General features: G+C 51.1%; 1 protein-coding gene across 3 annotated transcripts in view; it reads right to left on the bottom strand.

The window, feature by feature from the left end:
• hipk3b (homeodomain interacting protein kinase 3b) overlaps positions 1-12509 on the bottom strand; it is a 71107-nt gene that overhangs the window by 12285 nt on the left and 46313 nt on the right. For all 3 annotated transcript variants that reach the window (XM_031816645.1, XM_031816644.1, XM_031816643.1), the window contains exons 4-7: positions 4220-4339; positions 1973-2059; positions 832-1016; positions 502-664 (exon numbers count right to left, since the gene is read on the bottom strand). In XM_031816645.1, coding sequence (XP_031672505.1) covers positions 502-664; positions 832-1016; positions 1973-2059; positions 4220-4339 — 555 coding nt within the window. The remainder of the gene's footprint in view (positions 1-501; positions 665-831; positions 1017-1972; positions 2060-4219; positions 4340-12509) is intronic.

Raw genomic sequence — 12509 nt, forward strand, 5'->3', positions numbered from 1 at the left:
GACTTCTAATGTGTTGACTAAGATGGACTTGTATTTCCAGAAATAGCTGGATGGTATTTAGAATAACAAAGTGAAAACATGACAGTATGAGGCCAGTTGAACCCATCTGTCTAATAGGATCAGATGGCTCCAAACTTCAACCATCTCTCTCCTCAGCAACACAACGCATCCGCGCTGTTGCCATGACATAGCCTACGTAACGTCCTGGCGTTGCCACGACAGCGAAGGTGAACGGCTACAGTTCCACGTCAGGACGAGGGGGGCGATAAAGTCCCATGTCATCCACTCCGACCATCTGGAGGTCTGGGTCAGGGGAAAACACGCCTTGGTCTAGCTGTTTCTCAAATGAAGACTTGTCTGATAAAACTGTCTCCATTCAAATCTAATATACAGTCTAACACCTCTAGCAGTGGTACATTGTCATATAGCCATCTATTCATATAAACGGAAATCTTTCACTCCATGTGACGGCTACTGTATTGATGTGGTGAAGCTACTTACTTGGTTGTGGATGGCGGCCATCTTGCTGAAGGGCCCGGTCAGGTTAACTGTGGTGGTGGTGGTGGTCACCGGTCTGATGAAGGGGGCTTTGTTCCGGTTGAGCGTGTCGTAAGGACCGGGACGAGAGCGGGTAACGTCCATAATGTGGAAACATGATTTGACACTGATGGAGAGAGGAAAGGAGGGGGTTGGAGTTATTTTCATCACAGTACAGCAGAGGCCTCAGCTATTCTTTATGCTTGTCCTTCTTTTACAAATAACTAAATGTTTCATCATGTCTCTTCTCTACGAAAAGGTCAACCCGTCTGAAAGACAGTGGGGGAAACTCACTGGTTGCTATGGGGGAAGTCGAGCAGGTGTTGCATGGACATAAAGGAGTGGCTGAGCGCCTCCGCGGGGGCGATCCTCTTCTCAGCATCGATCCACAACATCCTCTTCAGCAGGCCTACAAACTCTCTTCGGTCCACCTTCTCTGCCAACAGGTCACTACCTTCCAGATTCATCACCAAGTTGACCTGGGAGAGAGAGGCAGGTCAGGGCTCAGGAGAACTGGTCATCTGTTATCTTTCCCAGTGTTTGTGTCCATTACCTCTGGAGCCTCAGGAAGTTTTAAACCAGCTTTACAAGTCAAGGGAGACTTGGTTAAGGGACAAACAGTATAAACAGTCACAATGCTGGAATAATCCTTTCCTAAATTAAAAATACATTTTGCAGAAGTTTATCAAATGTGAAAACATCAAACCAACCATTGTGAAAAGTGGAACGTGAGAACGATGAGGCATTTTTCATATCTACAGCATTCTACATCCCCCCGTCTCTACACATCTACGTCCCCCCCAGTCTCTACGTCACCCCCCCCCCCCCCCCGCCTCTACGTCATCCCCCCGCCTCCACGTCATCTCCCCCCCCCCCCGTCCCCGTCCCCCGCCTCTACGTCATCAGCAGGGAAATGTTCAACCCATGATCTCATTGTCAGGGAATTTCCAGCTGTGGTTTCACCCGAGGCTTGACTTTCAAACTAAGTGTTGGGTGCTGAACCTTAGCATGTCACTTAGCATATGACTAGAGATGTGAGAATGGGGTTTTTCCAGCAATGAGATGTACGTACATGTTCTAGCTTCTTCAGTCAAACAGCTGAAGGTGAACTTCCTCTCTCTCAGACCTACGGCCCCATGTCATCTAACCATCTGACCATGGGCTTCCTGAGTAGGGACTCATCAACACGGTCTAGTTAGAACAGCTGAAGGTGAACTTCTTCTCTCTCAGACCTACGGCCCCATGTCATCTAACCATCTGACCATGGGCTTCCTGAGTAGAGACTCATCAACACGGTCTAGTTAGAACAGCTGAAGGTGAACTTCCTCTCTCTCAGACCTACATCATCTAACCATAAGCTTCCTGAGTAGAGACTCATCAACACAGTCTAGTTAGACCAGCTGAAGGTGTCCACATCCTGTGGAACAAGACTTACGTGCGCCATGTCATCCAAACAGTTGAAGATGTACTTCCTTGCTTCCTTCGATTTCATCCCCGTCTCGGTCTCATGCTCATCAGTCGACTGGAGAGAGACAGGGGGAGAAAGAGAGAGACAGGGGGAGAAAGAGAGAGAGGGAGAGAGAGGGGGAGAAAGAGAGAGAGACAGGGGGAGAAAGAGAGAGAGACAGGGGGAGAAAGAGAGAGAGACAGGGAGAGAAAGAGAGAGAGACAGGGAGAGAAAGAGAGAGAGACAGGGAGAGAAAGAGAGAGAGAGAGACGGGGAGAAAGAGAGAGAGAGAGACAGGGGGAGAAAGAGAGCGAGAGAGACCGGGGGAGAAAGAGAGAGACCGGGGGAGAAAGAGAGAGACAGGGGGAGAAAGAGAGAGACAGGGGGAGAAAGAGAGAGACAGGGGGAGAAAGAGAGACAGGGGGACAGGGGAGAAAGAGAGAGACAGGGGGGGAGAAAGAGAGAGAGAGGGGGACAGGGGGAGAAAGAGAGAGAGAGAGAGACAGGGGGAGAAAGAGAGAGAGAGAGAGACAGGGGGAGAAAGAGAGAGAGAGAGAGACAGGGGAGAAAGAGAGAGAGAGAGAGACAGGGGGGGGAGAAGAGGAGAGAGAGAGAGAGAGAGAGACAGGGGGAGAAAGAGAGAGAAGAGAGAGACAGGGGGAGAGAAGAGAGAGAGAGAGAGACAGGGGGAGAAGAAAGAGAGAGAGGGACAGGGGGAGAAAGAGAGAGAGAGAGAGACAGGGGAGAAAGAGAGGAGAGAGAGAGACAGGGGGAGAAAGAGAGAGAGAGAGAGACAGGGGAGAAAGAGAGAGAGAGAGAGACAGGGGAGAAAGAGAGAGAGAGAGAGAGACAGGGGGAGAAAGAGAGAGAGAGAGAGACAGGGGGAGAGAGAGAGAGAGACAGGGGAGAAAGAGAGAGAGAGAGACAGGGGGAGAAAAGAGAGAGAGAGGACAGGGGGAGAAAGAGAGAGAGGAGAGAGAGAGAGACAGGGGGAAGAAAGAGAGGAGAGAGAGAGACAGGGGGAGAAAGAGAGAGAGAGAGAGACAGGGGGAAAGAGAGAGAGAGACAGGGGGAGAAAGAGAGAGAGAGAGAGAGACAGGGGGAGAAAGAGAGAGAGAGAAGACAGGGGAGAGGAAAGAGAGAGAGAGAGAGAGAGAGAGACAGGGGGAGAAAGAGAGGAGAGAGAGAGGACAGGGGGAGAAAGAGAGAGAGAGAGAGAGAGAAAGAGAGAGAGGAGAGAGAAGACAGGGGGAAGAAAGAGAGAGAGAGAGAGAGAGAGACAGGGGGAGAAAGAGAGAGAGAGAGAGGAGAGAGAGGGAGAAAAGGAGAGATGAGAGAGGGGAGAACAGGGGGAAGAAAGAGAGAGAGAGGAGAGAGAGACGGGGGAAAAGAGAGAGAGAGAGAGAGAGAGACAGGGGAGAAAGAGAGAGAGAGGAGAGAGAGCGAACCAGGGGACGGAAAGAGGAGAGAGAGAGAGACAGGGGGAAAAGAGAGAGAGAGAGACAGGGGGAGAAAGAGAGAGAGGAGACAGGGGGAGGAAAGAGAGAGAGAGAGACAGGGGGGAGAGAGAGAGAGAGAGAGACAGGGGGAGAAAGAGAGAGAGAGAGAGACATGGGGAGAAAGAGAGAGAGAGAGAGACATGGGGAGAAAGAGAGAGAGAGAGAGAGAGACATGGGAGAAAGAGAGAGAGAGACAGGGGGAGAAGGAGAGAGAGAGAGAGACAGGGGGAGAAGGAGAGAGAGAGAGAGACAGGGGGAGAAAGAGAGAGAGAGAGAGACAGGGGGAGAAAGAGAGAGACAGGGGGAGAAAGAGAGAGAGACAGGGGGAGAAAGAGAGAGACAGGGGGAGAAAGAGAGAGACAGGGGGAGAAAGAGAGAGAGACAGGGGGAGAAAGAGAGAGAGACAGGGGGAGAAAGAGAGAGAGAGAGAGAGACAGGGGGAGAAAGAGAGAGAGACAGGGGGAGAAAGAGAGAGAGAGACAGGGAGAACCATAAGGATTTGGTTTATCCCTTCAGCCTTTATCTCCAGAGTTGGTTCAAGCGGTGAAAAAGAGGATGCTTGTGTTGGCGTTTTCTTCTCTGGTGGGAGAATGTTTGGTGATGGTGAGATAATATGAAGGTTTGTTTTCAGTGCCGGGCTAGGAGGTGTGTGTGTTTTGGTGGAGAGGAGCGAAAGAGGGGTCAGTGTATGGAATGGTTGAGAGAGGGTGCTGGGGGGGGGGGGGGTCCTTCTTACTTTCAATCGCCATGCTGAGTAGGGGGAGTCAGACTCCCTGCAGAAGAACCGTGCCGATTTTGTCCCCACATTCAACAGATGCTCCCCAGGCAAACCCTGCGTCTGAGAAATGTAGCGAATCTGTGAAGAGGAAGCGAGGGAAAAACAAAGACGTGAATAGACCGAGCAAGAGAGAAAAGGAGGAGATAGAAGAGAAAGACACGTGGATAGACAGAGCAAGAGAGAAAAGGAGGAGATAGAAGAGAAAGACACGTGGATAGACAGAGCAAGAGAGATAGAGAAAGGAAAAATGCATTAGGAAAGAACATTCCCTGTATGCTATGACTGTAACAGAAGGGGAAAGAACATTCCCTGTATGCTATGACTAACAGAAGGGAAAAGAACATTCCCTGTATGCTATGACTGTAACAGAAAGGGAAAGAACATTCCCTGTATGCTATGACTGTAACAGAAGGGGAAAGAACATTCCCTGTATGCTATGACTGTAACAGAAGGGGAAAGAACATTCCCTGTATGCTATGACTGTAACAGAAGGGAAAAGAACATTCCCTGTATGCTATGACTGTAACAGAAGGGAAAGAACATTTCGATATTACCATTTCTCCCCCATAATATTACCATAACATCATACAGTCTAAACATCCCAGCACAGTTCTCTTCTCCATTCCTGCGGTGCCTTGTTCCACTGTAAACTGCCCAGTCCTACCCACTCCTCCCATACCCACAGTCCCCCACCTTCAAGCCCAGGCGCTGACCCCTTTCTCCAGCCTCACACATCCTGAGAACACAGTCATTACCTAGTGGTAATACATTCAGGTTATGCACACGTGTCTTTCACACTACCATCACCCTAGGAACGAGTGACGTGCGGGGGGGTGGGGCCCTGGGAATGAATGACGTGCGGGGGGGTGGGGCCCTGGGAATGAGTGACATGCGGGGGGGTGGGGCCCTGGGAATGAGTGACGTGCGGGGGGGAATGGGCCCTGGGAATGAGTGACGTGCGCATGGTAGGGCCCTGGGAATGAGTGACGTGTGCAGGGTGGGGCCCTGGGAATGAGTGACGTGTGGGGGGGTGGGGCCCTGGGAATGAGTGACGTGTGCAAGGTGGGGCCCTGGGAATGAGTGACGTGTGCAAGGTGGGCCCTGGGAATGAGTGACGTGCGTGGGGGTGGGGCCCTGGGAATGAGTGACGTGCGGGGGGGTGGGGCCCTGGGAATGAATGACGTGCGGGGGGGTGGGGCCCTGGGAATGAGTGACATGCGGGGGGGTGGGGCCCTGGGAATGAGTGACGTGCGGGGGGGAATGGGCCCTGGGAATGAGTGACGTGCGCATGGTAGGGCCCTGGGAATGAGTGACGTGTGCAGGGTGGGGCCCTGTGAATGAGTGACGTGTGGGGGGGTGGGGCCCTGGGAATGAGTGACGTGTGCAAGGTGGGGCCCTGGGAATGAGTGACGTGTGCAAGGTGGGGCCCTGGGAATGAGTGACGTGCGTGGGGGTGGGGCCCTGGGAATGAGTGACGTGCGTGGGGGTGGGGCCCTGGGAATGAGTGACGTGCGTGGGGGTGGGGCCCTGGGAATGAATGACGTGTGCGGGGTAGGGCCCTGGGAATGATTGACATGCGCGGGGTAGGGCCCTGGGAATGATTGAAGTGTGCAGGGTAGGGCCCTGGGAATGATTGAAGTGTGCAGGGTAAGGCCCTGGGAATGATTGAAGTGTGCAGGGTAAGGCCCTGGGAATGATTGAAGTGTGCAGGGTAGGGCCCTGGGAATAATTGACATGTGTGTGCGTAAGAGTGTAGTTTCTGTCCCTCTCCTCACCCCTACCTGGGCTCGAACCAGGGACCCTCATCGACAAGTCACCCTCAAAGCATCATTACCTATCGCTCCACAAAAGCCTCAACTACTTGAAGGTCTCAGAGAGAGTTACGTCACCGATTGAAACGCTACTAGCGCGCACCCCGCTAACTAGGGAGCCATTTCACACCAGTTACATGTGGGTGTGTCCGTGATCAGGGCCCTAGCTGGAGAGAGGGAGTATGACTGTATGCCGCTGCCTGCATGGGGTCGTGTTGACTCAGGATTCTGCGTTTCACACAGAAAGGGAAAGATGAGACGCAGATAAAACATCTTGCTGCGTTATGTAAACGCAAATCTAAAAGGCTTCTTACTGTAAATTCTGCTCAGCTTCAGTCAGGATTCGCTCCAAATCATGAATGTAAAAGGAGTCATTTCCTGCTTCAGTTGCACTTCTCCACTCAGATGGAGTGTATTTGCTCGTCATTGGATCACCAGCAGGTCATTTCCTCCAGTGTAGTTTTTCTCCGGTATAAAGTTCAAATGCAAAGCTCAATTTCAAGAAAAAAGGTAGAAATGTAGCTGGCTACATTATTCTATGATAAACATTGCCTACTGGATGGTGGGATGATTCTGTCTGTGTCTACCTACTGGGTGGTGGGATGATTCTGTCTGTGTCTACGTACTGGGTGGTGGGATGATTCTGTCTGTGTCTACCTACTGGCTAGTGGGATGATTCTGTCTGTGTCTACCTACTGGCTAGTGGGATGATTCTGTCTGTGTCTACCTACTGGCTAGTGGGATGATTCTGTCTGTGTCTACCTACTGGCTAGTGGGATGATTCTGTCTGTGTCTACCTACTGGGTGGTGGGATGATTCTGTCTGTCTGTCTACCTACTGGGTAGTGGGATGATTCTGTCTGTGTCTACCTACTGGATGGTGGGCTGATTCTGTCTGTGTCTACCTACTGGGTGGTGGGATGATTCTGTCTGTGTCTACCTACTGGGTAGTGGGATGATTCTGTGTCTACCTACTGGGTGGTGGGATGATTCTGTCTGTGTCTACCTACTGGATGGTGGGCTGATTCTGTCTGTGTCTACCTACTGGGTGGTGGGCTGATTCTGTCTGTGTCTACCTACTGGATGGTGGGCTGATTCTGTCTGTGTCTACCTACTGGGTGGTGGGATGATTCTGTCTGTGTCTACCTACTGGGTGGTGGGCTGATTCTGTCTGTCTACCTACTGGGTGGTGGGCTGATTCTGTCTGTGTCTACCTACTGGGTGGTGGGCTGATTCTGTCTGTGTCTACCTACTGGGTGGTGGGCTGATTCTGTCTGTGTCTACCTACTGGGTGGTGGGCTGATTCTGTCTGTGTCTACCTACTGGGTAGTGGGATGATTCTGTGTCTACCTACTGGGTGGTGGGATGATTCTGTCTGTGTCTACCTACTGGGTGGTGGGATGATTCTGTCTGTGTCTACCTACTGGGTGGTGGGCTGATTCTATCTGTGTCTACCTACTGGGTGGTGGGCTGATTCTGTCTGTGTCTACCTACTGGGTGGTGGGGTGATTCTGTCTGTGTCTACCTACTGGGTGGTGGGATGATTCTGTCTGTGTTTACCTACTGGGTGGTGGGATAAAGAACAGGGAGGTTTATGAGAACAGTTGTAGAGAGAGGCCTGTCTGACGTCAGTCACACCAAGGTGTCAGGGAAAACATCCATTAGAGGCTTAGTGCTGCCTTGGGGGCGAGAGGAGGGCAAGAGGAGGGCAAGAGGCGCGTCGGCATTCCACTGGGGTAGAGGAGTTGTGTTTGAGAAGGGCTAGGGGAGAGGAACGAGGGCTGTGTTGGCATTCTTGAGACTGCAGGGCACTAGCCCCTAAACTATCCTCTCTGGGACTCTGGGTCTTGGACAGGCTTAACCCTGCCTGTTTGGGATCAAATTCAATGACTTCCAGCTTTCAAGGTTTCATCTACCATATCTTTTAAATAAGAAAATGTAATCTAACCTCATATGGATCTAAATGCCAAAGCAGACGCACAGACAGAAAATCAATTATAGATACGAGATGATATAAACATAAAGAGGTGTGTGTGTAGCTCCACTTAGTCACGTCAATACATCTAGGATTAACATCTTATAATTCAAAAAAAAAAAACTGGGTTGGATCCCTCAAGTGTCCTGTACACAGAGACAAGTCTTGACCTCTCCCTCTGAACCCACAACCAGCAGGCTACAACCATCACTAGTTAATAAAAACACACTGTTCTTATCAGATGGTCTTCTCTGGTGAACCCTGCCAGCATGAGCATGAGGACCCACGGTCTGTATGTGTTTACAGTTATGTCCCTCTCAGCCATTCAGTGTTAAAGGTATTCCCTTCCTGTCTGCAAACCAGATGGAAATATGTCAAGTCTGACTTGTTAAATGGGGAAGGGAGGAAATATGTCAAGTCTGACTTGTTAAATGGGGAAGGGAGGAAATATGTCAAGTCTGACTTGGTAAATGGGGAAGGGAGGAAATATGTCAAGTCTGACTTGGTAAATGGGGAAGGGAGGAAATATGTCAAGTCTGACTTGGTAAATGGGGAAGGGAGGAAATATGTCAAGTCTGACTTGGTAAATGGGGAAGGGAGGAAATATGTCAAGTCTGACTTGGTAAATGGGGAAGGGAGGAAATATGTCAAGTCTGACTTGGTAAATGGGGAAGGGAGGAAATATGTCAAGTCTGACTTGGTAAATGGGGAAGGGAGGAAATATGTCAAGTCTGACTTGGTAAATGGGGAAGGGAGGAAATATGTCAAGTCTGACTTGGTAAATGGGGAAGGGAGGAAATATGTCAAGTCTGACTTGGTAAATGGGGAAGGGAGGAAATATGTCAAGTCTGACTTGGTAAATGGGGAAGGGAGGAAATATGTCAAGTCTGACTTGGTAATGGGGAAGGAGGACATGCAGTGTATTCGGAAAGCTCTCTGTTCGCATTTTTTTCCAAAGGAAAAACCAAATACCGGAATGTTTTTGCGAGTGTAATTACAGGCCTTGTCCTGTTTTCTCTGTTCGTTTGTTTACTGCTGAGGAGTTTGGGCATTTGTGGTGTCCTCCACTGCACTTACAATGCTTTCAGGAAGTATTCAGTACCGTTCTTACTGTTCTTACAAAATGTGTTACGTTACAGCCTGATTCTAGCACTTGTCCTCATCAATCTATACACAATAATCCACAATGACAATGGAAAAACAGGAGTTTAAAAATCTATTTCATATTTTTTAAACAGAAATACCTTATTTACATAAGTATTCAGACTCTTTGCTATGGGACTCGAAATTGAGCTCAGGTACATCCTGTTTCCATTGATCATCCTTGAGATGTCCACCTGTGGTAAATTCACTTGATTGGACATGATTTGGAAAGACACACACGTCCATATCAGTACTCACAGTTGACAGTGCATGTCAGAGCAAAACCCAAGCCAAGAGATGGAAGGAATTGTCTGTAGAGCTCAGAGACAGGATTGTGTTGAGGCACAGATCTGGGGAAGGGTACCAAAGAAATGTCTGCAGCATTGAAGATCCTCAAGAACACAGTGGCCTCCCATCATTCTTAAATGGAAGACTCTTCCTAGAGCTGGCCTCCCAGCCAAACTGAGCAATCAGGGGAGAAGGGCCTTGGTCAGGGAGGTGACCAAGAACCCGATGGTCACTTACAGAGCTCCAGAGTTCCCCTTTGGAGATGGGAGAACCTTTCAGAAGTACAAACATCTGCAGCACTCCACCAATCAGGCCTTTATGGTAAAGTGGCCAGACGGAAGCCACTCCTGAGTAAAAAAGGCACATGACAGCCCGCTTTGGAGTTTGCCATGAGAAACAAGATTCTCTGGTCTGATGAAACCAAGATTGAACTCTTTGGTCTGAAAGCCAAGAGCCACGTCTGGAGGAAACCAATCACTGCTCATCATCTGGCCAATACCATCCTTACGGTGAAGCATGGTGGTGTCAGCATCATGCTGTGGGGATGTTTTTCAGCGGCAGGGACTGGAAGACTAGTCAGGATCGAGGGAAAGATTGAGTAAAGCACAGAAAGATCCTGAAAACCTGCTCCAGAGTGCTCAGAACCTCAGACTGGGGTGAAGGTTCACCTTCCAACAGAAAAACAACCATAAGCACACAGCCAAGACAACGCAGAAGTGGCTTCGAGACATGTCTCTGAAAGTCCTTGAGTGGCCCAGCCAGAGCCCGGATTTGAACCCGATTTAACATCTCTGGAGAGACCTGAAAATAGCTGTGCAGCAACGTTCCCCATCTAACCTGACAGAGCTTGAGAGGATCTGCAGAGAAGAATTGAAGAAACTCCCCAATTACAGGTGTGTCAAGCCTGTAGCGTCATACCAAGAAGACCTGAGTCTGTAATCGCTGACAAAGGTGCTTCAACAAAGTACTGAGTAAAGGGTCTGAATACTGATGGAAATGTGATATTTCAGTTTGTCATTTGTTTGTACATTTGAAAAATATTCTAAAAACCAGTTTTTGCTTTGTCATTATGGGGTATTGTGTGTAGATTGATGAGGGAGAAAAAAAACATTTGATCCATTTTAGAATAAGGCTGTAACATAACAAAATGTGGAAAAAGTCAAGGGATCTGAACACTTTCTGAATGCACTTTATGTCAAGTCTGACTTGGTAATGGAGAAGGGATGAAATATGTCAGAACATCTCGGAGACAAATGCCTGAGAAATGAAGAAAAACAGGATGTGTATCCAGGTTCACTCCCAGGATACATGTTTTTATTGGAGCCCGAGTGTGTGTGTGTATACAGTGTTTGTGTGTGCAGTTGATGTGCATGTATGTACATGTGTGGGAGGGAGGGATGGTGGTAGAGCAGAGACGAAGGAGTGGTCTCATTGCCATTCCTCGTGCTGACATCATGGTGTTACCATCTTCCTATGAAGACTTGACATTAACATGTAGTGTCTGCAGCAGTACACCTCACCCACTGTGGCCTTAAAACAGCTCTTCATAAAACACTGCTGCCTCAGTGTCACACCCTCTCTCTTTCTCACACTCCCTCTATTGCACGCCCTCCTCCTCCTCTCCCTCTACTGCACGCCGCCCTCCTCCTCTCCCTCTACTGCACGTCCTCCTCCTCTCCCTCTACTGCACGCCGCCCTCCTCCTCTCCCTCTACTGCACGCCCTCCTCCTCTCCCTCTACTGCACGCCCTCCTCCTCTCCCTCTACTGCACGTCCTCCTCCTCTCCCTCTACTGCACGCCCTCCTCCTCTCCCTCTACTGCACGCCCTCCTCCTCTCCCTCTACTGCACGCCCTCCTCCTCCTCTCCCTCTACTGCACGCCCTCCTCCTCTCCTGCACGCCCTCCTCCTCTCCCTCTACTGCACGCCCTCCTCCTCTCCCTCTACTGCACGCCCTCCTCCTCTCCCTCTACTGCACGCCCTCCTCCTCTCCCTCTACTGCACGCCCTCCTCCTCTCCCTCTACTGCACGCCGCCCTCCTCCTCTCCCTCTACTGCACGCCCTCCTCCTCCTCTCCCTCTACTGCACGCCCTCCTCCTCTCCCTCTACTGCACGTCCTCCTCCTCTCACTCTACTGCACGCCCTCCTCCTCTCCCTCTACTGCACGCCCTCCTCCTCTCCCTCTACTGCACGCCCTCCTCCTCTCCCTCTACTGCACGCCCTCCTCCTCTCCTGCACGCCCTCCTCCTCCTCCTCCTCTCCCTCTCCTGCATGCCCTCCTCCTCCTCTCCCTCTACTGCACGCCATCCTCCTCTCCCTCTACTGCACGCCCTCATCCTCCTCTCCCTCTACTGCACGCCTCCTCCTCTCCCTCTACTGCACGCCCTCCTCCTCTCCCTCTACTGCACGCCATCCTCCTCTCCCTCTACTGCACGCCGCCCTCCTCTCCCTCTACTGCAAGCCGCCCTCCTCTCCCTCTACTGCACGCCCTCCTCCTCTCCCTCTACTGCACGCCCTCCTCCTCTCCCTCTACTGCACGCCCTCCTCCTCTCCCTCTACTGCACGCCCTCCTCCTCTCCCTCTACTGCACGCCCTCCTCCTCTCCCTCTACTGCACGCCCTCCTCCTCTCCCTCTACTGCACGCCCTCCTCCTCATCTCTCTACTGCACGCCCTCCTCCTCTCCTGCACGCCCTCCTCCTCCTCTCCCTCTACTGCACGCCCTCATCCTCCTCTCCCTCTACTGCACGCCCTCCTCCTCTCCCTCTACTGCACACCCTCCTCCTCTCCCTCTACTGCACACCCTCCTCCTCTCCCTCTACTGCACACCCTCCTCCTCTCCCTCTATTGCACGCCCTCCTCCTCATCTCTATTGCACGCCCTCCTCATCTCTCTATTGCACGCCCTCCTCCTCATCTCTCTATTGCACGCCCTCCTCCTCATCTCTCTATTGCACGCCCTCCTCCTCATCTCTCTATTGCACGCCATCCTCCTCATCTCTCTATTGCACGCCATCCTCATCATCTCTCTATTGCA

This window comes from Oncorhynchus kisutch, unplaced genomic scaffold (genome assembly GCF_002021735.2).
Source record: "Oncorhynchus kisutch isolate 150728-3 unplaced genomic scaffold, Okis_V2 scaffold845, whole genome shotgun sequence".
Classification (NCBI taxonomy): Eukaryota; Metazoa; Chordata; class Actinopteri; order Salmoniformes; family Salmonidae; genus Oncorhynchus; species Oncorhynchus kisutch.